Source organism: Camelus bactrianus, chromosome 6 (assembly GCF_048773025.1).
Source record: "Camelus bactrianus isolate YW-2024 breed Bactrian camel chromosome 6, ASM4877302v1, whole genome shotgun sequence".
In the NCBI taxonomy this organism is placed as follows: Eukaryota; Metazoa; Chordata; class Mammalia; order Artiodactyla; family Camelidae; genus Camelus; species Camelus bactrianus.
The window spans coordinates 93,763,765-93,790,951 of record NC_133544.1 but is presented as its reverse complement, the minus strand read 5'-3'; the positions used below and the strand labels follow the sequence as shown (position 1 = coordinate 93,790,951).

Sequence of the window (27,187 nt, the reverse complement as noted above, 5' to 3'; positions counted from 1 at the left end):
TTTAACTATGATTTACCAAACAGAAAGAGAGAACATTCAAACAGATACAACCAGAAATGAAAAAGAGACATTACAACTTACCAAACTATGCCACGTATCATCAGAGACTACTCTGACCAATTAGTATGCCAACCAGCTGGACAACACAGAAGAATTCCTAGAAACATACAATGTACCAAGACTGACTCATGAAGAAACGGAAAATCTGAACAGACCCATTACTAGTAGGGAAACTGATCAGTAATCAAAGTCTCCCAAAAAACAAAAGTCTAGGACCAGACAGCTTCACTGGTGAACGCTCCCAAACATTCAAAGAAGAATACAATATTTTTCAAACTCTTCCAATAAACAGAAGGGGAGGGAACCCTTCCAAACTCATTGAGGCCAGCATTACCTAATATCAAAATCAGACAAGGACACCACAAAAAAGGAGAAGGAGAAGAAAACTTAAAGGCCAATATTCCTGATGAACATAAACACAGAAATCCTAAAAAAAAAAAAAAAAAAAAATAGCATACCCAATTCAGCAGTACAGTAAAAGGATCATACACCATGAGCAAGTAGGATTTACTCCAGGCATGCACGGATGGTTCAACATCTGCAAAGTCAGTCAGTGTGATATACCACATTTACAAAATGAGAGATATACATTATATAATCATTTCTATAGATGCAGAAAAAGTATTTAAGAAAGTTAAACATCCATTTATGATTTAAAAAAAAAAAACCTCTCAAAGTGGGTATAGAGGGAGTACACCTCAACGTAATAAAGGCCACATATGCCAGGTCCAAAGCCAACATCATACTCAGTGGTGAAAAGCTGAAATCTTTCCTTCCAAGATCAGAGGCAAGACAAAGATGTCCACTCAAGCCACTTATATTCAACATAATGTTGGAAGTCCTAGCCAGAGCAGTTAGGCAAGAAGATGAAACAAAAGACATTCAAATCTGAAAGGAAGAAGTAAAACTATCACTGTTTGCAGCTGACATGGTATTATTATATATAGAAACTCCCAAAGACTCCACCAAAAAACTCAGAATAAAATGAACAGTAAAGTTGCAGGATATTAAGTCAACATACAAAAATCTGTTACATTTCTGTATGTTAAGAATGAACTACCAGAAAGAGAAATTAAGGAAACAATCCCACTGACAACTGTATCAAAAAGAGTGAAACCCAGAAATCTAACCAAGCAGGTAAAAGACCTATATTCAGAAAACTACACAACACTGATAACAGAAATCAAAGGTGATACAAACAGAAAGAGACACTTGCTCACAGGCTGGAAGAATCAGTGGGGAAAATGACCATACTGCCCACGGCAGTCTACAGGTTTAATGCAGTCCCTATAAAAATACCAGTGGCATTATTCACAGAACTAGAACAGATAATTCAGAAACACACACACACACACACACACACACACACACACACACACACACTGAATAGCCATCTTGAGAAAAAAGAACAAAGCTGGAGGTATTATGCTCCCTGATTTCAAACAGTCATCAAAACAGTACGGTTTTGGCATAAAAAGAACAACAGAGAGCCCAGAAATAAACCATACGTACATGGTCAGTTATTTTATGACAAGGGAACCAAGAATATACAACGGGGAAAGGACAGTCTCTTCAATAAATGGTATTTGGAAAACTGGAGAGCCACATGCAAAAAATGAAACTAGACCACTATCTTACACACGAGTTCACTCAGAATGGATTAAAGAATTGAATAGAAGACTGGAAACCCTAAAACTCCTAGAAGAAAACATACCTAGTAAGTTCCTTGGCATCAGTCTTGGTGACGATTTTTTGGATCTGAGTCCAAAAGCAAAAATAAATAAGTGGGACTACATTAAACTACAAAGCTTCTGCACAGCAAAGGAAATCAGCAACAGAATGGAAAAGCAACCTACTGAATGGAAGAAAGCATTTGTGTCACTTATCTGATAAGGGATTAATATCTAAAACATATAAAAAAACTCAATAGCAAAACCCCCAAACAATCTGATTACAGTTGACCCTTGAGCAATGAGGGTTTAGTCCGTGTATAATTTATACTTGGCCCTTCATACCCAGTCCTTTGCATCCATGGATTCAGCTCACCACAGACCATGTAATACTGTAGTATTTACTGCTGAAAAATATCTGCACACAAGTGGACCTGCACAGTTCAAACCTGCGTTGTTCAAGAGTCAGCTATAAAGAATGGGCAGAAGATCGGCCTAGACATTTTCCCAAAGACATACAGAGGGCCATCAGGTACATGAAAAGATGCTCAACATCATTAATTATCAAGGAAGTAAAAATAAAAACCACAGAGAAATACCACCTCACACCTGACAGAATGGCTGTCATCAAGAAGGTAGCAAATAACAAGTGTTGGCAAGGACGTAGAGATAAGGGAACCTTTTGTGCGCTGTTAGTGGGAATGTAAATTGGTGCGGCCACTGTGTATGGAGTTTCCTCAAGAAATTAAAAGTAGAACTATCATACGATCCAGCAGTTCTACTTCTGGCTTATTCATCCAAAGAAAACGGAAACACTAATTTGAAAAGATATATGCACCCCCATGTTCACTGCAGCATAGCCAAGATATGGAAACAACCTAAGTGTCCATTGATGGATGAATGGATAAAGAAAGTGCGACACACACACACACACAGAGGAATATAATTCAGTCATGAAAAAATAAAATCTTGCTATTTGGGACAACATGGATGGATCTTAAGGGCATTGTGCTAAATAAAGTAAGTTAGAGAAAGACAAATACCATATGATTTCACTTATATATGGAATCTGAAAAAAAAAAAAAAAACAGTTCATAGACACAACAGATTGGTGGGTGTCAGAACCAGGGGTGGGGGTGGGCAAAAGGGGTGAACAGAGTCAAAGAGCCAAAATTTACAAACTTGCACTTAGAAAGTTAAGGAGAAGGTAATGTAAGGCACGCCGACTATAGTTAATACTGCACTGCATATTTGGAAGTTACTAAGAGGGTAAATCTTAAATGTTCTCATCGGAAGAAAAAAAATGTTGTCACTTATGTATGGTGACTAATGATAAGTAGGTTTACTGTGATCAAAGAGGGCTGCCGCACAGGGCGCCCCTGCACCACTCTAGGGGGTGCCATTCACAGAGACTGGCTCATCACGTACTGGAGAACCCATTTCTTTATCGTAGTGGAGGGTACAAAAGCATGCATATTTTTCTCTGGAAAACATTAATTCTTTACAGAACAATACATACATGTTTATACGGACTTCTGAATATACTCCTAATATAACAGGAGGCAGCAGACTTTTTTTTATAAAGGGCTAGATGGTAGCTATTTTAGGCTTTGGGGCAAATACCGTGTCACAACTACTCGGTCCTGCGGTTGTGGTGTAAAAGCAGTCAGAGCATATAAACGAGTGGGCAGACTTTAAATGCAGTTTGGAGCAGAACCAGGTGGCTGGACTGGCTTGGGGCCAAAGTTGACCAAACTCCAGATTACAGTTAAATCTTTAAAAGAAAAAATATCCAGGTTATCCAGGGGGGGTTGAGTAGAGTATGAAACAAAGGATTCACTGGAGATGAAGTAGCAGGAAGGTCAGAAATGCAGCTTCTGTAATCCGTGTTTGCTTTTTAATAAGTTATGGCTGTGAAAATGTTTGATCTAAATTTGACTTTTGTATGAACTTGGCACTTTGTCCTTTGTTATGTAAGATATGAGAGAAAATTGCTATTTTAACCTTGATTTCATTAGGGAACCATTTTTGTCAGAATTATCCAGATTAATTCTTTCATTAATAATAGCAAACCCAACAATATCATCTGTCATTCATTGATTGTCCCCAGATGCCAGGCACATTATACACATTATTTCTCTTCCACACAACAGTTCTTCAGTGCAGACTTTTTTTGGTCTCCATTTTGCAACCCAGAAAGGCTGACTTTCTCACGATCATGTAGGTGATAAACCTGAGATCTGAACCTGAGCTGCTCAGCTTCAGAGTTCAGTGTCTTTTCTGCAGCACGCTGCCTCTATAAGATATATCCTGTTTTAATGCTGCCGCAATTTGGTTTTAGATTGTCTTCGCAGTTTTACTGACTTAGAAGAACTCGATGAAACAGAGTTATACATGTGCCACAAGTGTAAGAAAAAACAAAAGTCCACTAAAAAGTTTTGGATTCAAAAACTACCCAAGGTAAGTGTTGAGTTTTAAATTATAATGCAATTTTGAGGGGAAAAATGCTTATGACCGATTGGGAGACAATCTGTTCTGCATTGGTCTCTAGGGTTTTCAGTAAAGCTAAATAAACCCTTTTAGAATTCATAAGTAAATGTGTCCTGGTCACCATTTATAGTGTGTGGAGGGGGGCGTTTTCCCACTACGCCACTAACAAGCAATTCTTTGACACCGTGGGTGTCCTGCAGTTCAGCTCAGTTCTGACAGTCCTACAAGGCCGTCCTCCCCATCAGACACCCGCCACAAGCCCAGGCTGTTAACCTGTGCATGCTTCTCCACGAAACTACAGACTGACGGCTCCCACGGCCCCCTCCTCGGACTTCAGACACTTGAGCTGCAAGTCCACGTTGTGACCTGTGCTTCTGACTGACTGGCTATAAATCAGAGGTTCCCACGGCCCCCTCCTTGCGTTCTATTAATTTGCTAGAGCAGCTCATAGAACTCAGGAAACACATTTACTCACTAGATTACCGGTTTATTACAAAGGATGTTAAAGGATATGAGTCAACCACCAGATGAAGAGATACAAAGGGTGAAGACTTGAACAGAGGAGCTTCTGCCTCGTGGAGTTTGGGGCCCGGCATGGTGGCAGGTGGAAGCGTAATGGTTCCCCAACCTGGAAGCTCTCCAGACCCTGTCCTTTTGGGCTTCATTCCACAGGCATGACTGGTTAAGTCACAGGCAGCCCAACTTCCAGTCCCTCTCCCCTCTGGGCGTTCGGGGGGTGGGGCTCAAAGTTCCAGCTCTCTCATCTCAACTGGCTCTCTTGGCCACAAGCCCCCGTACCTCATTAACATAACAAAAGGCATTTTTATGGCACTCTTCACTTGCAAATTTCAAGGGTTTTAGAAGTTCTGTGCCAGAAAAGGAGACAAAGACTAAATACATATTATTATAAATCACAGTATCACAGTGAGGTATTCATGGGAGAAACCAGTAACAAGAATCAAGAGAAAACCTGGTAGGCCGCCTAAAAATTATTTAAGAGACAAGTAGTTAACAAGTAGTTAATTTTGACTGAAAGGTAAACCAGGTGTGTGTTCATAATTTTTGTCTTTCTCTCTCATCCAGGTGCTGTGCTTACATTTGAAAAGATTTCATTGGACAGCATATTTAAGAAACAAAGTTGACACATATGTAGAATTTCCACTGAGAGGCCTAGATATGAAATGCTACTTACTAGAGGTAAGGCGACCACCGCCGTCAGCCCGGGGGAAAATGGCTCTTCAGTGAAGTCAGGTCTTCACGGAGGGAAGGTAGAGGAGGCTGAGGGAGGGAGGTGCTGATGTCACTGACCACTGCTCCTAACTCAGCCTGGGGCCCCGTCTGCCTTGCCCTGCAGCCCGAGAACAGCGGCCCGGAGAGCTGCCTGTACGACCTCGCTGCCGTGGTGGTGCACCATGGCTCTGGGTGAGTGTGCCGGGGCGCTCCTCAGGGCGGGGGGCGGCACAGCGAAGGCCCCCAAGTTTGCACCACTCTTGGTAATTCTCCTCTAACTCCCTGAACAATGGATTCACTCTGTTAAAGTGAAGGAGTGAAGGAGAACTTTCCTTCAGTGTTGGTGGGCAAGAATAGGCCTGAGAGGATGTTGCTAAGCATGAAGAGAAGGCACACAAAAGCAGAGGGGAGAAGCGTGCACTTGAGCCCAGCGTTCAGAACCCACCCAGTGGCTACAAAATTCTGACTAGTCTTTACTCCAACTGGTATTTAAATGGGCGGAAAGGGGGGATTATTTAGAATAACCTACTTCATGTCATCTAGCTCACAGGTGCATTTCTTATTTTGTTAGGTAACATTCTTGATGGCTTTCTTTCCCTGAAAGCCTGGATTAGGGGCGTGTACCTTCTGATAGCTGATCTGCTTGAGAATGGCAGCTTTTCCTGCAGACTTGGCAAGCCACTCTCCATGCTGAAAATCCTTTTTTCCCTCTGAACTCTGTAGACACTGTTCCACTGACTTTACCATTCATAGTTATAAATGACAAGGCCACTACATGTCTGTGCATTTCTGGTGTTTTTTGCCCTTCGGAAGGTTACAGGATCCTGTCCTTAGGCTTAAGGAGTTACATCAGACGTATTTCTGTTTGGTGCTGACAGGGACACCTTTAGTCCAGTGTCTTCAGCTCATGGAAGTGTTGTTTGTTCCACCCCAACCTGTTTTCTTCTGGAACCCCTATTAAATGTATAGTGAATTTCCTAGATCTTTCACACATTTTAATTATTCTTTAATGATTTCCATCTTTTTGTTTCTAAAGACTGCCATGGCTCCCCCCATCCCAGATCACCACTTTTGGCTCATCTGTATCCAAGTTGAAGATTAGCTCCTCCATGAAGTCTTTATATTGTGGCAATCACATTTTTCTGTTAACTCTTTTTCATAACAGCCTATTTCTGTTTCATGGTTGCAGTATCTTTGTGAAGCCATTGGTACTAATTTGATTTTCTGCATTAAATTCCTCAGTGGTTAACTATTTTATCATTCTTCCTGGCACTTCACTTCCATATTATTTTTCTCCCCTCAAGAGTTTGCTTTTTCGTTGTTTATTCAGAATCATCATAACCAGTGCAACTGGCTGTTCTTGGTAAAGGGGAAGGGCTTCTCTAGCAGCTGACGATGGTCTCTGCTCTGCCTGCAGGCTCCCCGCTTGCTGGGAGGACTGACCCGGGGCTCCCTGTGTGAGTGGGGGGGGGGGGTCACGCGGAGAGAGAAAGGCCCTTGGTGCCAGAGGAGGAGGGAAGGTGCTTCCTTGAAGGCAGATGACTGTGTTCCCAGGCTTCTCCTAAGGCTCTGACGGGAAATCTGGTCCTGAGTTTTCCACAGGCCTTGACCTGTGCTTGTTAGGGTGAAAGCTCCTTCCCTGTTTGGTTTCTCCGTTAATCCAGTGCCCTGTGAATACTGCTTTGTGTGCTCCAGAAAACCCTCAATTTCTAGTCAGTCCACAGCTCTCTCCCCTGCTTTCCAGGGTCAGTATAATCCTGGTCATTTCAGTGGGTTTTGCAATGATAAATATGTGAGCTCAATCAACCTTCTTAAACTACAAGTCTCCAGAATTGGTTCTTAAATAACAGTACTTATTAAAATGTATTGCTTATCTAATAATTTATATGGTTGTACAGATCCCTTTGTGATTTCTATAGTCTTTTCCTTTGATCATTTGACTTTCCCTTGCAGAGTCGGTTCTGGACATTACACGGCATATGCAACTCATGAAGGCCGCTGGTTCCATTTCAATGACAGTACTGTAACGCTGACTGATGAAGACACCGTGGTGAAGGCCAAGGCCTACATCCTATTTTATGTGGAACGCCAGGCTAAAGCTGGATCGGATAAACTTTAATACCTCCTCCAAATCATTATTCATCAACTATACCGGACAAACATTTCCAATTTTCCATAAATACTTGATCCAAGATTTAATTTCATTATGCACTTTTCAGTTTCCTATTTTGAGTTTAGTTTTATTTTGTCAATGGTAGTGACTTATTGAACATGGGCACCAACTAATTTTTTTTTTTTTAGTTTTACCAGAAAACCTCAGCAGATATTTTGATTTGCTGCTTTAGTTGTAATAATTCAGTTTTTATATGTAGTTTCAGGAACTTAGTTCTACTTGACTTTTTTATATTACTGTTTTCAGTTCTCACTCTGAGGCACATTTACATCAATGCTTTGTACTCTCACATGCCGAAAGCAAGACGTGTTCCTGATGGTGAAGAGCAGAGTCACCGCCTGCTGCCTTCCTACAGCTGTGGTGGAGATCAGGTTGGCTCTAAGTCAAGGATCATGTGTGCACGTAGCCTGTGGCCACGAGATCTCAGTGACTGCTCAGTAATCATTCTCTTTGCTTGTAAACGGTAATGAAGGGCATCATTACGTAGACCGGGTGACTGCTGCTCTTGGTACCTCTCAAAGCTGCTGTTTATCAGCACCCATTAAATAAATTTGTTGGTTCAGTTGTACCTATACTGCAAATTCAAAAATTACTTATTCTTTTTCCTTCTGGTTTTGGGACATTTTTTGTGTTTTCATGGAGGAGACGGGTATGGAAAAGTCCAAGTAAGACCAAATACACTTAAGTCTTTAAAAAACTCTGTGACTCAGCTACATGTATCCAGGTGTCGTCCGGTGTGATGAAACCATAGCTCCGTCTGCCCTTCTGAGCCAGCGCCTAGGTCCCCGCTTAGCTGCGGCTCTGGGATGAACTGCACACCCACGTCAGTGCTGCTGCTTGCTTGGCCATCTGAGGCTGAGACGATAACCTCAGAATTGATTCTGACTGCACCTGCACTTCAGGCAACACCGTGGGGTCTGTTTCCACCGAAGGAAACTAGAGTTTTTCCTACTCTGTAAGTTTTAATAACCCTCATTGGCCTATCCTGATAGCAGAGCAAGATGAAAACATTCTCACTTTGCATGAAGTAAGGTTTCTTTTCTTGAGTTTAGTAGCCTTTGTTTTAAAGTTGTTTTCAAGGAAAACAGGTACCAGCACTATTTAGATTCAACTCAACTTCAAGTCTGGAACCAGAATCCCATCTATGAAGGTAACTGTGATTTCTGCCAAGTGCTCCAGGCCAGCCCGCTGACCTTAGGGCGCTCGGGGCATGATGTGCAAGTTCATGAGAAGGAAGGGCCTCCAGATGGGCCTGTGGGCTGGGGCCGCGCACATTTTCGTGTTCACTCCTTGTCCCAACCAGTATTCTCCTCCCTTCCCAGTTCTCTACGCTTGTTACAAGGGGCAGGATGTATTTCATATTAAGCCAGCCAACCAGGCTTTTTGTTAATTTTGTTTCTTCTGTTAAAAGAAAAAACGGCCCAGAGTTTCTTAAGTGTATGAATGTAAAAAAAAAAAAAAAAGGTCTGGTGGCTCTCCTCCTAGGTCGGACATCTGAAGTTGTAGGAGTGACATGCTCCACTTCCACTTTAATACTAGCTGGATAATCCCACATTTTCTCAGAGCAGAATACATCTGTGAAGCACTTTAATATGACCAGGAGCAAATTACAACTGTGTGTAAACTTGTACTAGCCAGTACAGCGGTCACTGGCCGTATGTGGGTCATTACATGTTCATTTTTATTAAAAACCCAGTTCTTCAGTCACACTGGCCACATTTCAAGTGCTCAGCGGCCACACCTGGCACAGGACCGGGCAGGCCTGGGACAGCTCCACCCGTGCGCAGAGTTCTCTTAGACAGCCTGCTCTGCACTTTCACTCCAGAGAAAAAGGCTTTGCCGTCATGTTTAGAACTTAGACACAGAGAGCACAGAGGATAACTAAGAAGGAAGCATGTATTTAAAATAGCTTACAATGCTGAATTACACAGGTCAAGCTACATGAAATTATATTTGATTTTTGATCTACAAAAATGACAAGTTTCACATAGTTTGATCTATATCAGTACATTAACACATTTCATCGAACTTGAAATGTGCATCTCCTTTGATCTTGCTCTTATGAATCCAGGCCCTTTTGCTTCGAAGGCACACAGCTGTAACTTCTAACACAGGCTTAGATCATCAGTCTCTGAATAGGCAGTGGTTATAACTCCAACAAGGAAGCCTCGGGCAGTGCTGATGGGGGAAAGTGGCCTTTATACCAGATGGAACTTACAACAGACTAGACTCCTTTGTTGGGGAACTGGTCCTCGATGGGCAACACTGTCGGTGTAGGAGATGAACATATCTCCCCTTTGAATTTTGTAGTGTTTTTCTTTCTTTTACTTCAGCAGAAGTGTTTTAAGGATATCACAAAGGTCCTTTGGAAAAGTGACTGGATCCATCTGAACTGTGCACTTGAACACCAGTGATGTAAATGTGCCTATTTGTATTTTAAAATTTAACTGTGCCGCCTTATCACACCTACTTCAAAGGCTGACCTTTGTGCTCTTCAGGGCTCTTCCTTTGTGCCGCGTCGCCTCTAGCACGTGTGTGGCTTCTCACTCGAGCTCGTGCTGAGGCAGGGCCTCGTGCCGAGTCACAGGGCTCTTTGGAACAAGAAAACTTGCTCAGAAGTCCTCCCACACAGGTGGGTGACAGGGACAGTGTGTGACATCACAAATCTCTCTCCATGGTGGAGAAACCTTTGCTTATCCACTGTATTCTGCTCAGTGTCTAGTGATGACAAATGTCACAGAATTAAACCAGCAAAGCGTACGGCCCGGGTTAAGTGTTAAATGTGTATCTCACCTGTGGAACCTCCTCAGCAGCTTGGTTTCTGGGGTTGGGGACATGCTTATTTCCTGAAGCCAAACCTCTCCTTCACTGGGTTAGTGTATGAACGTCTGCTTAGATCCACTCATCCCACCTCCATCGTCCTCTGATTTCTCTCACATTCCCTCTGTTGCTGACGTGGCCTTTCCACTCGGGCCCTGGGGAAGCTTCTGCAGCCAGGACGTGTGTCCCAGGTGACTAGCGTGTGGCTGCAGGAGGGCGCCCCCAGCAAGGCAGGGGGGCGGGTGGTGGCGGCGTGCTGCAGCCCAGGGTCTGGCGTGGCCTCACCGGGTGCACACCTTCCCCCTCAGGTCTGCCTGCGGCCGACTCCAGGCTGCCCTCCACCAGCATGGCTGGGCTGTGATGTGATCATTCCCGCTAAAACCTAGTTTGTATGATGCTGAGAGGATTAACTGTGCAAGTGATCAATTTCATTTACGTTGTAATCACATCCCTTTTCTGCTTCACCAGCCTGAACTGTTTTATGGAAATATCATTAAAGATCTGGTCTCTTTTCTTTTGACATTATTTCTGAACACTTTTCAGTGGAGCAAAGTACATGAGGCACCGGCTCCAGCTCCAGGCCTTGTGAGTCTGTCAAAAGAGAGTAGTGGGTTTTCACAAACCCCTCACCATGAGGGGCTGCTGGAGTGACCCCAAGGGGCAGGTGGTGGTCGGAGCGCTCCTCTAGTGCCTGCAGTCAGGCACCCTCGCTAAGGGACTTCATCCTGTCTTTCCTCGTGACACTGACTGTATAAAACTGAGGCCCACTTGCCTCCTTCAGAGCCAGATTCTACCCTGAGGAACCAGCTCTGGGGTTCTGAGCAAAGGATCACCTTTTAAAGTCAAAGAGGCCAAATAAGTGCTGTTAAAAAATACACGTTCTGCTTTACGGTAAGCTCCTGAACACCGCCTGGCTTCCCCATGCCCCCTGCAAACCGAAGAAACAAGAACCACCCTGTGTCTACACCCAGCATTTTTCTGTTATCTATTTGGCTGTTCATATCAGTCTTCTAAAATTGAAGACAGAGGCGCCTGCAACCCAAACAATTTTGCCTTCAGCTCCCGTATCGCACGCTTCCTCTTGGCCGCTGCGCTGCTCAGAGGCTGTGCCGCTGCCGCTGCCGCTGCCGCAGCCAAGGAGCAAGAGGCAGGGCGCTGGCATCACAGCACCCCGGCCGCAAGCCAGGCCCCTCCCTGCAGGCAGGCCAGCGCGCGGGCCCCCCTGCGTTCTGGGATGCTTCCCCCAACCCAGAAGCGGCAGAGGGGCCAAGCCCCACCGCTCGCCCGGCCCGTCTCCTGCTGCTCGTGCAGGGCTGCAGGAATTAGGCTGGGAAGCCGCAGGGACCAAGGTGACTCCCCGCTGTGGCCGGCACGCTCAATGCTCTGCCTTTTAAGAAGGTGAAAGACCCAGGGGTCAGCGCTCCGACAAGTACTGGTTTGGAAAGGATCTGGGAGGGAACGCGGAGATGAGGCTTCCTACTAAACCCGACTGCGCTGCAGCACTGCCTTCTGCGTGGATGAGCACAATGAGAGCCCAGAGAGGGACTGTGGCTGTCCGCTGAAACTCTGAATAGCTAAAATGATTAGCTTGAAACATTAGCAGTAGCTAGTTATCCTTTCCTTGAGAAACACTTCTTCCATTTAGCTGTTTCTTGATTTATGTTGTTTTTAAGAAAAGACACCCCTTCCACTTCACCTTGTCAATGTTTGGGTAGCTGAGGCCCAGAGGACACAGGAGTGGGCTGGAGCGGCCCCCGTCCTTCCTTGGCTGCGTTCTGCTTTTACAGGCACAGCTGCACCAGGCCTAGCAGGCTGTAGTTCCAGGAGAGGGTGCCATTCCTTCCAATTCCAATTACAGGGGAGAAGGAGCAAAGGTAGCCCCCGAGGTGCTGTTCGCTGGTCTAGCAGAGGACAAGCCGGTTCCTCACCTCACCACTGACCCCCAAACCAACCAGCCAGTACACGGAGCCGGCAGTTCACAGGAGGGTCCGGGACTGTGGTAGTGTCGGCCGAAGGACTGGGAGCAAAGCGGTATTAGATAATGGATCCGTGGATGAAACTCTCAGTTACTTCAGGGAGGGAGAACTTAATGCTCCTTACTGCCAGGAACTGAGGACGTAAGGAGGATGGTGTGTGGCTGGCTCAAAGGGCAAGCTCAGACTGAAATACTTCAATTTAAAGTTGTCTCAAAAGTTTTGTAATAAAAGCGACCTCATTCATCCTGACATTTTGGGAAATACAGGCTCGATACAGCAGAGCACACCACTGGAAAAATGTAACGCCAAGTGAACTTAAGATGTGACACAAACACACAGAAGAACCTTGGAGAGAGAAGCTACTTAAGATAAATCTTTCTTGAAACAACTCAGGGTAAGAATAGAGCCAGTTGGGAGACCAAGGAAATCCCTTTGCCTGGAGGAGGCAGCACGATTGGAATAATTTAGCCTATTCTGGGAACTACCACTACTGAGCAAAAGTATCAGAAAAAAAGAGGCGTTACCCATGGCTTCTGCTTATATCTCTGAGCACAAAACTGTCACCCTTAGCTCTTTATAGACAACAGGTTTCATCCCACTAAGAACAGAGCAAAAGACTCATATTGATGTCCTAGAAAATATGAACAGATACTGTTTACAATTACAGTCCCTCCCAGTGAGTACAGACTGCAAGCGCAGACAGAGGGGTCTACCAGCCAGCTTGAGTGAAAATGCCTCGGGAAAAGCCAAAAGAGCTCTCTGCGTAACACCACTGTCAGCTAAAAAGAAAAGAAAAATCCCTTTTAAGGAAGCTATTTAACTTCAATATATGCTGCTTTTCTGCCAGGATTTTCAATTCCTCTGAACAGAAGCTGAGCCACAGACTGCTGCACGTATGTCTGGGTCCTGGCTTCCCCGTTCCTCAGAGCGGCCGCACCAGTTGCTGGCCAAAAATAAACACCATTCCTCAACCATATATGTCCACCAGCCCAGAGCTGGGGAGGAGCGGCAGGAGGTAGGTCAGGTCCCTGGGCTCCAGCCACACTCAGTGGCTGCCGCGCACCATGCACATCACCCAGCTCAACCGGGAGTGCCTGCTGCACCTCTTCTCCTTCCTGGACAGGGACAGCAGGAAGAACCTTGCCAGCACCTGCCCCCAGCTCCAGGACGTCTTTGAGGACCCCGCACTCTGGCCCCTGCTGCACTTCCGTTCCCTAACAGAACTCAAGAAGGACAACTTCCTCCTGAGCCCGGCGCTCCGGAGCCTCTCCATCTGCTGGCACTCCAGCCGCGTGCAGGTGTGCAGCATTGAGGACTGGCTCAAGAGCGCCCTCCAGAGGAGCATCTGCAGCCGCCACGAGAGCCTGGTCAATGATTTCCTCCTCCAGGTGTGCGACAGGTAGGCCACATGCCAGCTCTGCCGGCTCTGCCATCCAGAGCTCTCTGAGGCCTCTGTGGGCAGGGAAGAGCCAATTACAGACCAGGATGGCTCCGCCTCAGGGAGCCCCAGACTAGGCCCAAGGTAGGCCTCCCAGGCCCGTGCACAGCACAGTCCTCAGACGATGCGTAACATCACGGGGGAAAACAGGTGCCAGTCCTCCCCCTAGCCTCACACGTCCTCGAGCTGCTTCTGCAGAAAGGAAGAACTAGGCTTCTGCTGTCCCTGCCTTCCAGGCAGCTGTCCTCCCTGGCACCCATTAAGTGATGGGTGGGTCCAGCTAGGCCTCAGTTTTCAAGGTCAGGCCCCAGGAAAAGGTTCCAACATTCAGCAATCAGCTCACTCCTTACTTTGCCCCTGGGAAGCAAACCCTGTGAAATGCAGCTGAGGAAGCAGAACTAGGGTGCCCTGGGTTAGCGGAACCGAGCAAGGTCCTGGGAGCAGGGGTAGCGATAAATAATGGTTTCCTTATTAGATAAATAATGGTTAACTAATCTCTACAGTAGAAGGACAGAGTGTCTTAGCCTAAGTCTTCAAATGAGTAAACCAAAGCTCTGCGAGGTTATGTCATTTGCTCCATAGTCTATGATTGCCGAATTTCAGCGAATAAAAATTCAAGAGGCCCAGTTAAATTTGATTTCAGGTAGATGGAATAATGTTTGGCACAAGTACACCCCAAATACATCTTGTATTTGATGTGTCAACCCACCCCGGGCACAGAGGCTGAGCCACAGGCAAGACTCCCTTTACAGTCACAGCCTCCTGCCCAGCGAACTCCAAGCAAGAACATATGTCTTCAGCCAGGCTCTCGCTGAGCTTTTACTGTTCCTGTCCTGCCTCTGAGGAAAGGCACTCCCTTGGTTACTAAGTTCAGCCAATTTGCTGCCACCCAGGTTTAACAGCTGCTGTATCCTAGCAGCCCGGCAAGGAATCAAAGGAAATAATGTAGTGGCCCCACCCCCCCTTTTTTTTTTCCCCCTAAGGCAGTAGGAAGAAAACAGAAGATGGGCTTGGGGCTGGACAGGACACTGCCATTTTGATGGGTTCAACAAGGCCCAGACTCAGACAGGAGGGTGACATATATTGGGGGTAGTGGGGCTTGCCCTGAAGTTGTTCCATTCTTGTAAGAGAACCAGGTTTAATCGCCTCAACCAGCAAGGTGTGGAGCGGACCTTCCAGGCCACTGTGTATGCACAGCAAGGGTCCCTAGTGTCACACATAAAACCAAAGGGCTCTGTGGTCAAGGTTCTGTGCTGAGTCCCCCACTTCTGCTACATTTGAACATGTGACCCCAGCCCAAATATTTAGACACTTTCAACCTCATTTCTTCATCTGTAAAATGGGATAAATTACCTCATCTCACAGGCTAAAAGGATTTAAAGACAGAGCAGCACTGGCACATAGTATTGTTGAGTATCCACTAAATCTAGTTCTTCCAGTAATCAGCTTGGTGGGGGGAGGTGTTGAGAGGAACAGCTGAAGACGGCAGGGCAGGGAGGGCGCTGGCTCCTTCTCTCTCTGGTTTCTTCCTGCATCAGCATTATTCCAGATTCTTAGAGGAAGGGATCATTTAACACCTTTGGGCTTGAACACCTTCTTAATCCTTACAACCACCCTAAAGGTAATAATTTCTCCCACCTGATGATGAGGTGGTTCACACCTTTGTCCTGGGTCACAAAGCAAGTAAGTCAGAGACAAATCACCTGAGCTCCCTGGGCCAGTTTCCTCTTTCACAAAACTGGGGTGGAGGGTTGATGTGAAGACTAAGGAAGGCATGGGAACTCAGGAAGAAGGGATGTACTCAGTGTATGGATGTGGCCATGCTCAGTCTATTTTCTTTCTTCCTTCCTTCCTTCGGCACAAGGAAGCTGAGCTGGCCCAGACAGGTGTAGTCAAGGGACTATGGGGGAGACTGATGGGGAAAGGGAAAATCCCGGGGCCAGACTCCAGCTCCCTCTGCCTACAAGAAGCCAAATCCTGCACCCACCAGACAAGTCCTTCTGGACTGGAAGCAGTCTGGTTCTGCTTGCTCCAGGGAAATAATGGGTTACAATTGCCTAGAGAATACCCTGTGAAGGTTCTTGACACCCCAAATCTCACTTAAACCTCACAATCACCCCACTGGTAGGCATTATTCCTCCCTGCCGTGCCCCACCCCCCTCCAAGGTAAACTAAGGTTCAATGAGTAACTTAATCAAGTTAACACCACAAATAAGCCAAGTCCAACTTTGCTCAAGGTCTCTCTCTCCAGCAGGTGCTGGTAAGGTAGGGCAGAGAGACCCCCAAGCTTTCTGGACAAGCTACCCATGCCCCTGATTGTACCACTTCAGGCCTGGGTCTAGCTACCCCTGGTTCCTGACCTTTTCCAGTGGGGTTGCAGTTACTGCCCCACTCAACGGAGCTGAAATCAGGTGCTTAGAACCCACAGCCAAAACTCGGAGACCTCCTCCCATGGCCTCAAGGGTTGAAATGGACCTGTCTCTAAGCCACCCCACAGGACACCCTTCCTCCTAGTTCCCTACTGTCAGGAGCATCAGGGCCTCCAGGGTTTGAAGCTAGACTGGAACGGTCACCATGCACTGCTTCCCTCACCCACACTCAAGTCCGTAGAAAACCAAAGGAAGTACAGTCGTCCCTCCTGCAACCAGCATCCCCTAAGCCCACAACAGGACTGGGACTTGGTTCTCCAGTGGGGGCTCCTGGGACTAAGAGCCCAGGCAGAGGCAAATATGGTGGTGTGGAGTAGCAGAAAAAGCAGGGGAAGAGACAGAAGCCCTGGATCAGATCCCGGCTGTGTCACCGCGGACAAGTTCCTGAAACCCGCTGTGCCCGTTCCTCCTCTGTAAAACGCTGGGGGCCCTGCCGGGTCTCCCAGAACTGGCGCGGGGACCAACCAACCAGGGAGCTCCGGGACGGGGCGTGGCCTGCGGCGGCCGCGCGCTACCACGCTAACCGCACCCTCCAAGGCCCCAGCCCGCGGTCACCGCGTTCTCTCCGCAGGTGCCCCAACCTGGCATCCGTCACGCTGTCGGGCTGCGGCCACGTCACAGACGACTGCCTGGCGCGTCTGCTGCGCTGCTGCCCGCGCCTGCGCGCGCTGCGCCTGGAGAACTGCGCGCGCATCACCAACCGCACGCTGACGGCCGTGGCGGCGCACGGGCGCGCGCTGCAGACGCTGCACGTGGACTTCTGCCGCAACGTGAGCGCGGCCGGCCTGCGCCGCCTGCGCGCCGCGTGCCCGCGCCTGACTCTGCGCGCCGAGCACAGCGCAGCCATGATCCCCGACCAGCCCCCGCGCGGCCCCCACGCGCCCAGCGCCGCCCTCCGCAAGCTGCTGCTGCGCTAGGCCTGTCCCGCCGTGGGGAAGACACCTGTCCTGGGCCTCCGGGGGGAAGGAGCGACGTGGCTTCGAACTCTAGTTCCTAGACTGCCGTCACATCCGCAGCCAACACGGGGATACAAACGCCTACCTCACATTACGATTTTATACATGGGCTGACTGCGAGATCAGGTGGCGGAATAGGAAAACACTCAGGTGTTTCTCACTGAACACTAGCATCCTTCCCTGTCCGCCCTGCGCACCGGGTTCTCTTCCTGGCTCGACCCGCAGTGGCAGGAGGCCCTAGCCCATCCTCGGGGGCTGAGGCTTCGGAAGGAGAGGGGTGAAAATAACCAGGGCGGGGAGGCGGGGCCACCCCGAGCTCGCCGGCCGCTCGCTGGGCGGCCGCCGGGCTCCGAGCTGGCCAAGCGCAGGGCGCCCTGGGAACGGGGAAGAGTGACCACCCCCACCCCGGCCCAGCGGTCCTGCGAGTGATCTCGGTGCTACCACAGCGGGAGGAGAGGAATCGCGGGCGCAGGGACCGAGGGAGCCGTCCAACCGGCTACCTAGGCTCCCGCAGGGCCTTTGCTCCACGCCCAGCCCAGCCCAGCCCAGCCCACTCGCCTGCTTTTGGGCAGATGCATTCCTAGGAGTGACTGCAGACGCAATTCTAGAAAATCCGACTGTCGATGTGATTCTTTCACAAATTGCATTGTTATCCTTATTTTCTACCGTTTTCCCATAATAAAGGGGGGGGGGGTCATTTGAAAAGCCTAAAGCAAAGACTTAAAAACAAAAGCAGCAGCCCTGGTTAAATCCTTTGATAATAAAACCGTTAAAAGCTGATGCAAAGTTAAAATTTTACCTGCTAGATTTGCTGGACGTGGGCACACGCCTGGACTTCAATTTCAGGGCTTTAGTCTGATGTCTCACCTTTAGCCACCAAAGTCTCTCGGTCATCGAGCAATCTCTTGGTCCCAGGTACACGAGAGGGGGTGGTGGTGGAGGAAACTTTGGGCAAGGGGAGAAGGCAGGGAGGATTGTGGTCTGGCTCCTCCCATCACCAGCTGAGACCAAGGCCCTATAACTACCTGAGGCCAGGTGTTTCTTGTTAAAGGGGCTCTGATCCTTACTCACAGGTACCTTAATTCGTTGCCAAATATTGGGAAAACAGCAAGGAAAAAGAGACATTCTATTCTCAAGGAGCTTACGTTCTAGTAGGGCAAGAGACAGTAATTGGTGTCTAAGAAGATAGTAAGTACTGGAGGAGAGGGGAAACACAGGGTAAGAGGGTATCTGAGGATTGCTGGCAAGTGCTGGGAGAGGGGGAAGCAACTTAAAAGGGGTCGACCAATATTAAGCCCTATTGAGAAGGTGACATTTGAGAAACAAAGTGAGAGAGGGAGCATTTGGAAGGAAAATATTCCAGGCAGAGGGAACTGCCCAGTGCAGAGGCCCCAGACTAGGAGCATGGCTGTTATTCCTGTGTATGCATTCCTATGTTATAGGAATACCTCGGAGGTCAGTATGGCTGCAGCAGAGTGGGGAGGAAAGGCGAGCAGGAGAGGCAGAGAAAAAAGGGATGAGGGAGGCCTCACAGGTTATTATCATTATGAGGATGAAATGAGAGCTGAAGATGCTCCACCCAGCCTACCCCAGCAGAAGCCAGGCCCCAAGATGATAATCCATGTGAAGGCCCAGAGGCACTAATTTCTCCAGGCAGAACCTGTGGGCAGGCAAGCAGCACTCCAACCAGCTCAAACCCCTCCAAGGACTGCTGAAGGCCTCAATTGCTGCCCCTGGGCCCCTGGTTGCACCAGAGCTTAGCCCAGAAACCAGTAGCCACAGAGCCAGGCCGGCCGGCATAATCCCTCCTCATTCCTGGGTGGTGAGAGCCAGCCTCACCAGGCCACCAGCTGCAGTGGAATGGGAGGGCCCACCACTAGCCTGTGAAACCTAGGCTGCTTCCATGACTTTGCAGTTTACCCATCACTGCTCTGGGCTCCGGAGAGAGGCTTTGCCTGGATTTAAATTTTCAACCACTACTGCAAACAATGTTGAAAGAAAGCTCTGCCTTCCAGGGAGTTAAATGTTTAAAATGGAGCCACTTAAAGCCCAGGGCTTTGCTTTCATCATCTCTGATAAGCCCCAATTCCCAGAGGTCATGTTTGCCTTAAATTGGTGGTTCAGTCTGGGAAACAATGGATTCCTGGTTTCTAGTTCTCCCCTGACCAAGGGCAGAAGAACCCTCTCTAAACCTCAGCTTTCTTATCTGTGTGTTGGGATGGCTAAAGAATCTTCCTTGCAGAGTTTTTTTAAGGATTATGAGATTGTGTTTGTAAAGCAGAGGTCACTGTAAGTTCAGCTTGAATGTGGGTAACCTGCATTCCCCTGAGGTTCCTTTTCCCACAGAAGCTCTTTCATAAATAAGGGTGCAGTTCCCTTTGATGCATAGTAAACCCCCACATACCAGGACTGCAGTGATCATGGAACGAAAGCTGTGCGGACAGCTGTGTCCAGCATTGTTTCTGAGGCTCTAATTCGGCCCCGCCCCCTCCTCGGGAGCTTTGGCTCCCTGAGCCCGGGGCCACCTGAGGTGACTCTCCACTCTGCCTTCTAACAGTCACTGTTCACATCACCAGGCACTGAGTAGAGCACTGGACAGAACACAGTGCCCTGCTTAATCTAAAAACACCTTTCAATGACTTCTCTTAGATTTTCATAGAACTAGGGGCACTGCATGCCTGATTAATCCACCAACTCATTCATCTCACAAACATTTACAGGCTGTTGGCCATGGGCTGGGCCAGGCCTACCTCAAGAGAGTCCTCTAGTCAGAAGACAGGTAGAGAGCAGGGTGTCTGGAGTGCTCTCTCAGCTCTGCCATCCATAACTTCTGACAAGTTATGACTTCTCTGAGCCTCCGTTCCTCTATTTGTAAAATAGGACCGTACCCTGTTTGTGATACTGCGATGAGACTGTGTCCAAATGTGTGGTGCCTGAAAGGCAGACATAGGGAAAGGCATCCCACATCTGCAGGGAGCTAGAAAAGCCAAGCCAGAACCCACAAGGCTCAGGCCTGAGGAAGCAGCAAGCTGGGTTTACATAGGAACACCTGGTGGAGGACACAGCCTTTGAGCTGAGCCTGGAAGACTGAGCCCAGCTCCCATAAGGTTACTATCAGCAGGCACAGCTCAGCGAAGGCAGAGTCAGGAAGCCCAATGCATGTCCAGAGAAGGCTGAGCTGGGGGCGCTGGGAGCCTGACTCGATTCCAGAGCTGCCTGGAGATGGCGTGGGAGTCATCTGTGCTCTCACAGCCTCCATTAGAACAGACTGCAGACGCGCCCCAGCTCCTGAATGCTGTTTTCACTCAGTTCTGGCCAAGGCAAAGTGAAAGTCAGGGGGAAGGTGCAGAACCTCAGCACCAGGACAGGACAGTGCCCCCTGGCGGGAGGCTAACCCCAGTCACCACGTCTTACTGGCTGGTCTGTGCAGGAACCTCAGCGCCAGCAGAGACTGGGGCCACAGGCTTTGAGGTCAGGGACTCCAGATTGCTCTCTGGGAGGCAGAGTCTGCTGGGGGGGCATCGTGCTCTGAGGCTTGTCTTATAGGGACATGCTGGCCTGTTTTGGCGCAGGCTGTTTGCAGGGGACTGACTGAGCCCCCTCAAGGCCACCACTGGTGTGCTGACAGGGAGCCAGGACTCCCCGGTCTAGTCTGTAAGTACCTGTGATCCAGCACTTTCCCTCTCCTGGACTCAGATTCTTGGTCTGTAAAGGGAGAGATCATCTGACCCCTCGGCCCTAAGATGCCTCCAGCTGTGGGATTCAATGCCCAAGACTTGCTTTTTGCTAAAAGCCAAGTTCACCAGATGTAGGTTTCACCTGGCTGGTAGTGCTGGGCAAAGGCCACAAAGCTGGGAGGCCGAGAACCAAGCTGCACCTTGAGGGGCCTCTGGGGAAATCTTAAATTTTGAAGGCTAAGGGTCAAAGTTCTCTCAAGACTGTTTAAAGGTGACAAAAACTGCAAGGACTTGTTAACTGAATGAGCCCAGCAAACAACAACAACACAATGGCCTAAGCCTAAATGGGGGCTGAAAGTGAACTATGGGACCCCACACACACACACACACAGCTGCACTAGGCCCATTTCAACTCCTCAGATCAGGGACTCACACCTCCCCCTCTCTCCCGGAGCTTACACAAGTCAAGAGAATGAAGAAGAATGACAGGTCTCCAGCAAAGAAATGGCATCTGTTATAAAGCCAAGATGTCTGGGCAGGTTAGACCTCCTGAGAAGCCCATCCACTAGGCCTGGCACGTGAGACCTGGAACCATAACTGTCAGCCTGCTGTTGAGTGCCCGTCCCCTCAGTCCAGGGCAAACAGGCAGCAAAGGCCAGTGCCACACGAAGGTCAAGGCCTTATTCTGATTTAAAATATTCTCCGAGACTGCAGGTGTAGCCTTCAGCTCGGCACACTCTCAGCCCAGCCCAGCAAGAGGGAAGAGTCACTTGTCACCAGGAGCCATCTGAGAAGACCCTAAGAGACCCTTCCTGGCATTGCCCAGATCTCAGCAGCACAGAGGCCTCTATAAGAAAAGTTCCCTCCTGGCCCAGTGGCCGGGGCAGTGCCTTCCGACCCGCCGAGTCAGTGCTTCAAGCACAGAGCCTTTCAGAGCAGCTCTCAGATCAAGTATTAAAGGCTTCCGGGGGTCGCCAGAAGCTGCGGTCTCTCTCTGAAACACAACTCCAACTGAAGTCTCTTTCATAAAACCAAGATGTCAACATTCTAAATATTACCAGGCATATTCACTGGGAAATATCTACGCACTGCATTATCTTAGCCAGCAGAACCGTATTTTCCTTCCAGTTTCTCTTTACAAACACACGCCTTTTCCCTTCCTTGTGGAAAATGACTGCCCATAAGGCTCCCTGTCTGGTGCCTCCCTTGGGCAGGCTGTCAGCCGTGACCTTGGCTATGAAGCATACTAGAAGCGGCTCGTGGCATGAAGTTGTAGTGGACAAAAGAGACAAGCCACCCAAAGGCCTTGCCCTCTTCCTGTTCCCACTCCCAGAAGCTGGAGCCTCATGGCTGCTCTCCAGACGGCCCTTTCTCCCAGAACCACACGCTCATTCTGACATGACTGAGCAAGCAAGCACACTGCCCAGAGCCTCCAAGGGCTGGGTGTAAGCACCAAGGGTATAACCCCTTCCCCACCGCCCTGCACAACTCCCCTCCATCCTTCATTCAAGGAGACAGAAGCCACTCATTCGTTCTCATGTTAATTCACACATTCACTCACTCATTCACATGGTCACCTGTTCATGTATGCTTAGTGCCTACCTAGCATTAGCTGTCCTTTCCGTCCGCCTCCCGTTTGGCTGCCCTTCCAGTGCAGATGACACGTTACTGTAAACTGCCCTGCTTTTTATTTCCATCAGTGGTTTTTTTCACAGGCGGGGTCAGAACTGCATTCCTCTGGGTATCTTCCTCCTTGCCTAGCAGAGATCCATCCTGTACCAGGTCTCCTGGGGCTACAAGAAAGGCTCCTGTTAGCATGTGACATTTTAAGCCAGCAACGGAGGAGGAGAAAGGGTAGTGTGAAAAGGAAGGGCCACGTGGCTGACACAAGGGCCCTGGAGTGAGGGAACACAGTGACAGACCAAGGATGACAGAACAAGTGAAGACAGGGGCTTCCACCTCGGGGGCTGCTGCACCCATGTGGCCCTCTGCTATGTCACCAAGCAAAGCCCAGTGTGAAGAATGTTTCCGAGGGTCAGAAAGCTGTCAGAGTGTGACTAGCCTGAAGGCGCACTCTGTCTCCATCAGAAGCTCCAATAACAAAAGCATTCCATGTGCTGATTCCTGAATCCGCTTTATTTCTCTGCATAAGGAACCCTGCACAGGCAATTCAAATTAAAACAAAATAAATATATGAATATTCATGTAAAACTGTCCTTTCTAATGAACAATTATACACAATGTACAATTTCGTGTTCACTGGGTGGGTTTACAAAAATGTACCATTCCCAACTAAAAATGCACCAAAATGGTTCCATGCAAACTTATCAAAACTGACCAAAAATATGGAGGAAAAAACCTGACTGAGAGCACTTTGTCATTTTTTTTTGTACAATCACAGAAAAATAAAAACATCTAGTTTCTTTGTTACATTTAGAGTAACTAAATGTGGCCACTGTTTATAATGTCGATTTATGTTCCTAAAACATCTATGTAGTTACCATAAAAGTCTATCAACATGAAATTGGAAGTGAGCATTACTGAGAAGAATGGGGCGTCGGCGCCCTGGTGGTCAGTAGTCGGTGTCGGAGCCCTCGGCGTTGTCCACGTTCCGCGACAGCATGTAGTTGTCCATGTCGATCGAGCGGCAGTTGTTGATGGCATAGCGCAGGCGCTCGGCCATGACCGGCTGGCTAGAGTAGGGGGGCAGCCTCAGCTGGAAGAAGCAGGTCTGTGAGGTAGGCAGACTGTCGTAAGGCTGTGGAGAGAAAGACCCAGAGCCGTGGCTGCAGCAGCAGGGTGTCTTGGGGGAGCGGGGCTGCCCGTTCCCACCACCCCCAGAGTCGGGAGGGCATCCTCCCTGCCTTCAGGTGGGTCCCACAGACACGGCTGACCACACGGCCACCCCGAGAGGGAGCAGAGACTGGCCGTAGCGGGCAGGGTGCGGGCTCTGGTGTCCCGCACCATCTAGGCTTTTGGCGGAGACGCTTCTTTCCTGTCCTCACTCCTCCCGTGCCCTCACGGGCACGGTGAGGAAGAGCCCTGACTGGCAGGGTTATTTGAGGGCACACGGTTTGCACAGTGCCATGGCTGCCAGCACAGAGCCCAGGTGAGGAGGCAGCGAGTGAAATCCCAGCCCATCCATTGACTGACAGGCGATGTGGTTATGTAAAATGATAGTTATGATAATTAGCAGTAAAACAGGAAAGGGCTGGGGTTAGATTGTTAGGCGAAAAAAGCAGAATACAAAATTCTAAACGCGTTCATGCAAAAATGTGTGTGCTCGAGGCAAAGACTGGGAGGAAGTACACAAAGCTGAAAGGTGAAAATGGCGACCACTAAAGAGACAGAACTCCTGTCCCTCCCTGCAAACACTGTCCTGCTCTGTAAACACAACTATTTCCCAAACTATTTGTAATGGCAGTAACAACTTTACATTGTTTTTATAATTTTTTAAAGACTACTTTTTAAAAAAGAAGCCACCCTCTCTTTCTTGTTCACCTCCTTGAAACCAGCCCTCCTCATCCTCCTCAAAGCCCAACATTAGGTGAGTGCATTTCGAAGAGGCAGGAGATGGAGGGCCCAGAAGCCTCGTGGTGCCAGAGCCAGCGGTGACACAGAAAGCTCAAACGCAGAAAAATCCCATCCCACAGACACTGACCAGTGATGTCAGCAGGTGGCTCTGATTTGGAAACTAGAGAAATGGTTTAAAAGCCACAAAGGAGAGACCCATAGCGGTCAGCCTTCAGAGGCTAAAAACCTCCCAGGCAGGGGATTAGTGGTGGATTAACTCCTGGGATGGCAGGGTAGCCTGGGACAGAGAGAAGGCAAGGCTTTTTTCCAAAGTTGAATAGAAGCAAACCATTTCCCCCTCCCTACCTCTCTCTGAAGCAACAAAACAGATCTACAACTTATAGTTTCTGGCAAGTCATGTAGAAAATTTATGGAAAGGCCCTTTCATAGCCCTTCCTGTGCATGGCCTCTCCAGCAAGTCTAGCCCAGGAGTAGCACCCAGGCAGGCAGCCTCGGGAGGCAGCAGGCAAGGGACAGCTTTGACTACAGCAACTTCCAGGAATAGTCACTGGAAAAACACCAGAAAGACACACACTGAAACCTGATGAAACTGGCTGGAAGGGCCCTTGTGTGGAGAGGCCCTTTCTGTTTCCGGAATAAACACGTGGACCCAGCACCTGGGGAGAAGGGGAAGGAGAAAGAGGGAACACAGACACTTCAAACTTTATGCTGGATTTGGGGGGTATACCAAGTGTCTAGGAGGTGGATATAAGGAGATCTAAGTCTGCCATCAGAAATAGTCAGGGGCACAGGAAAGCATTCAGGAGGGCTTCCTGGAAGAGATGACACTGATGCTGGGCTTAAAGTATGAATAAGTGCTTGCCAGGCACAGATAGAAAAGGGTGGGAGGAGAACTCACTAAAGCAGAGGGAATAGCCTACACAAAGGCATAGAAGATTAAAAACAGCATGGTCTGTCTGGAGAAAGGCAAGCAGCCTATTATGGCCGGAACACATTGAATGTCAAGAGGTGATATCAGAAAGTCGGCACAGGACTGACTGACTGTCCTGGAGTCAACACAAGGGGCCCCTGAACAGTGTGAAAGGAGGAGAGTGACATGGTCAGATGGGTGCTTGAGAAAGATGACTCTGGCAGCAACGTGCACTTAAGGCTCTAAGCCCTTTTATTCCTAAGCCATCTGTCAAAACAGCAGCTGGGCCGGGGCTCTGCGGCAGGGCCTTTCATCAGGCCACCGAGAAGCCGCACTGCCTGCTCCGTGATGCACACACCACAAAGCAGCCACGGAACACGTTCCTTCTGCAGCACATGCACCAGTGAACAGTATCTTCATGAAAACAAGTAAACAAGGCCGTGTCCCAGTGCGCAAGTCACACAATGGAAAGGCGCGGGAAGCAAGAGGCAGAGGCAACATGATGACCCTTCTGCCAGGCTTAGCTTTCACTCAGGAAGATTTACCAAAGGTTGTTAGTTATCCTGTGCTTTCTACATCCGTTTAGGGCTTTTTTCACTGAAGTTATGTGATGTTTTTGAACAGGTTTTTCTATGATTTTTTAAAAATCTGGGAATTCCAAGCATTAAACCTGAACTGGCAGGCCTACTTGACGGTCACAGTTTGGTATTCCCAACACGCAAGCCACAGGAAGCAGTAAGGACAGGTGTTATCAAGGAAGGAAAAAATACCTTACTTACCCTATCAACCTTCATGATTTGAAATCTCTGAGAAATGTCAGCAGTGTTGGCTGGTAGTCGAGATCTTCCAGACACAAACCTCATGAAAAGCACCCGCTCCTCGTTGGAGAACTCCTCCAGCGTGTGCCAGAACCACTGCACCAGCTGATGCTGCTCGTCCACCTCCCGGTACCGCACCACTTTCTTCAAGACTTCTACAGAGATCTCGGGCATGCCACACACCATCTGCTCCAGCTGCTTTGCTGTGAGGAGGGACAGCAGCGGCACAGGGACGATCCAGGACATCCCTTCTCGGACCGCAGCCACCTATTCCCCAGAGAGGGCGTGTGTTCAGTGTGCGGACTGGGCACCCCTGGTGGGCCCAACCGGGCCGAGCACTTCGTGCCTGCTCACCTGCTCCCAGACCCTCTACTTGTCCCTCAGAACTGGCGTGACTGCACATGGCCCTCCTTCCTTGCCTTTGACCCTTTGTCTGAGCTCCTCTCTGCCTGTGGGACTCAGACACTCCTTCTAGTCCTTGTTCAAATCAATTCAGGAGCCCATTTTCCCTCCCCCCATGACATCCCAGTCCTCTGGGGCCCTCCCTGCGGCCAGCCCCACCCACTCATACTCCTCATCACACAAGGCTGTGGGCGGTTCAACTATGCTATGTGGGGTATACCCCGTCTTCTCATCAGGGTGAGAAGCTCTTGGAGAATGTGTCTAGAGCTTCTTTTGTTTCTATAATTTGTATTTTCTTTTGAAAATAGTTATATCCTGTTTGTAAAAATAATTTGTGGTAATTGTAAAAAAAAAAAAAAAAAGTTGGACAAGTACAAAGAAGGAAGTAAAACTGAGAAGTCCTTTTGTAGGAAGCCAGTAGAAAGGGCAGAGAATTTAATCAGGAGACTTGAGTCCTGAATCTCAGCTCCACCACTTCTGTTAATTTTTTTCATCTAAAAAATAAGGCAAATAATGGCTGCTCACATTATGAAGAGAACTTTAAATAAGCCTGTGTGACTGGGTAGTCAGGAGGGGAATGCCGAGAGGGCGCCGCTAGAGGCTG

The 27,187-nt window shown here is 48.6% G+C and overlaps 3 protein-coding genes across 17 annotated transcripts in view; 2 read left to right on the top strand and 1 right to left on the bottom strand.

The window, feature by feature from the left end:
- USP3 (ubiquitin specific peptidase 3) overlaps positions 1-8,191 on the top strand; it is an 84,100-nt gene extending 75,909 nt beyond the window's left edge. For 4 of the 6 annotated variants that reach the window (XM_074366373.1, XM_074366374.1, XM_074366375.1 and 1 more), the window contains 4 exons: positions 4,072-4,190; positions 5,304-5,417; positions 5,575-5,642; positions 7,404-8,191. In XM_074366373.1, coding sequence (XP_074222474.1) covers positions 4,072-4,190; positions 5,304-5,417; positions 5,575-5,642; positions 7,404-7,569 — 467 coding nt within the window. In that variant the 3' untranslated portion in view covers positions 7,570-8,191. Of the gene's footprint in view, positions 1-4,071; positions 4,191-4,718; positions 4,902-5,303; positions 5,418-5,574; positions 5,643-7,403 lie in introns of those variants that run through there. The other 2 variants (XR_012507764.1, XR_012507763.1) reach the window with 2 other exon arrangements.
- Positions 8,192-13,481: 5,290 nt separating this feature from the next.
- Positions 13,482-18,022, top strand: FBXL22 (F-box and leucine rich repeat protein 22). Its single transcript, XM_074366378.1, has 2 exons — positions 13,482-13,818; positions 16,858-18,022. The coding sequence occupies exons 1-2, from the start codon at positions 13,484-13,486 to the stop codon at positions 17,201-17,203; spliced, it is 681 nt and encodes a 226-aa protein (XP_074222479.1). The 5' UTR covers positions 13,482-13,483; the 3' UTR covers positions 17,204-18,022.
- A 5,012-nt stretch (positions 18,023-23,034) lies between these two features.
- The window catches only part of HERC1 (HECT and RLD domain containing E3 ubiquitin protein ligase family member 1), a 204,735-nt gene continuing 200,582 nt past the window's right edge, over positions 23,035-27,187 (bottom strand). For all 10 annotated transcript variants that reach the window (XM_074366366.1, XM_074366364.1, XM_074366363.1 and 7 more), the window contains 2 exons: positions 26,143-26,448; positions 23,035-23,677 (listed from right to left, as the gene is read on the bottom strand). In XM_074366366.1, the coding sequence (XP_074222467.1) occupies positions 23,492-23,677; positions 26,143-26,448 (492 nt within the window). In that variant the 3' untranslated portion in view covers positions 23,035-23,491. The remainder of the gene's footprint in view (positions 23,678-26,142; positions 26,449-27,187) is intronic.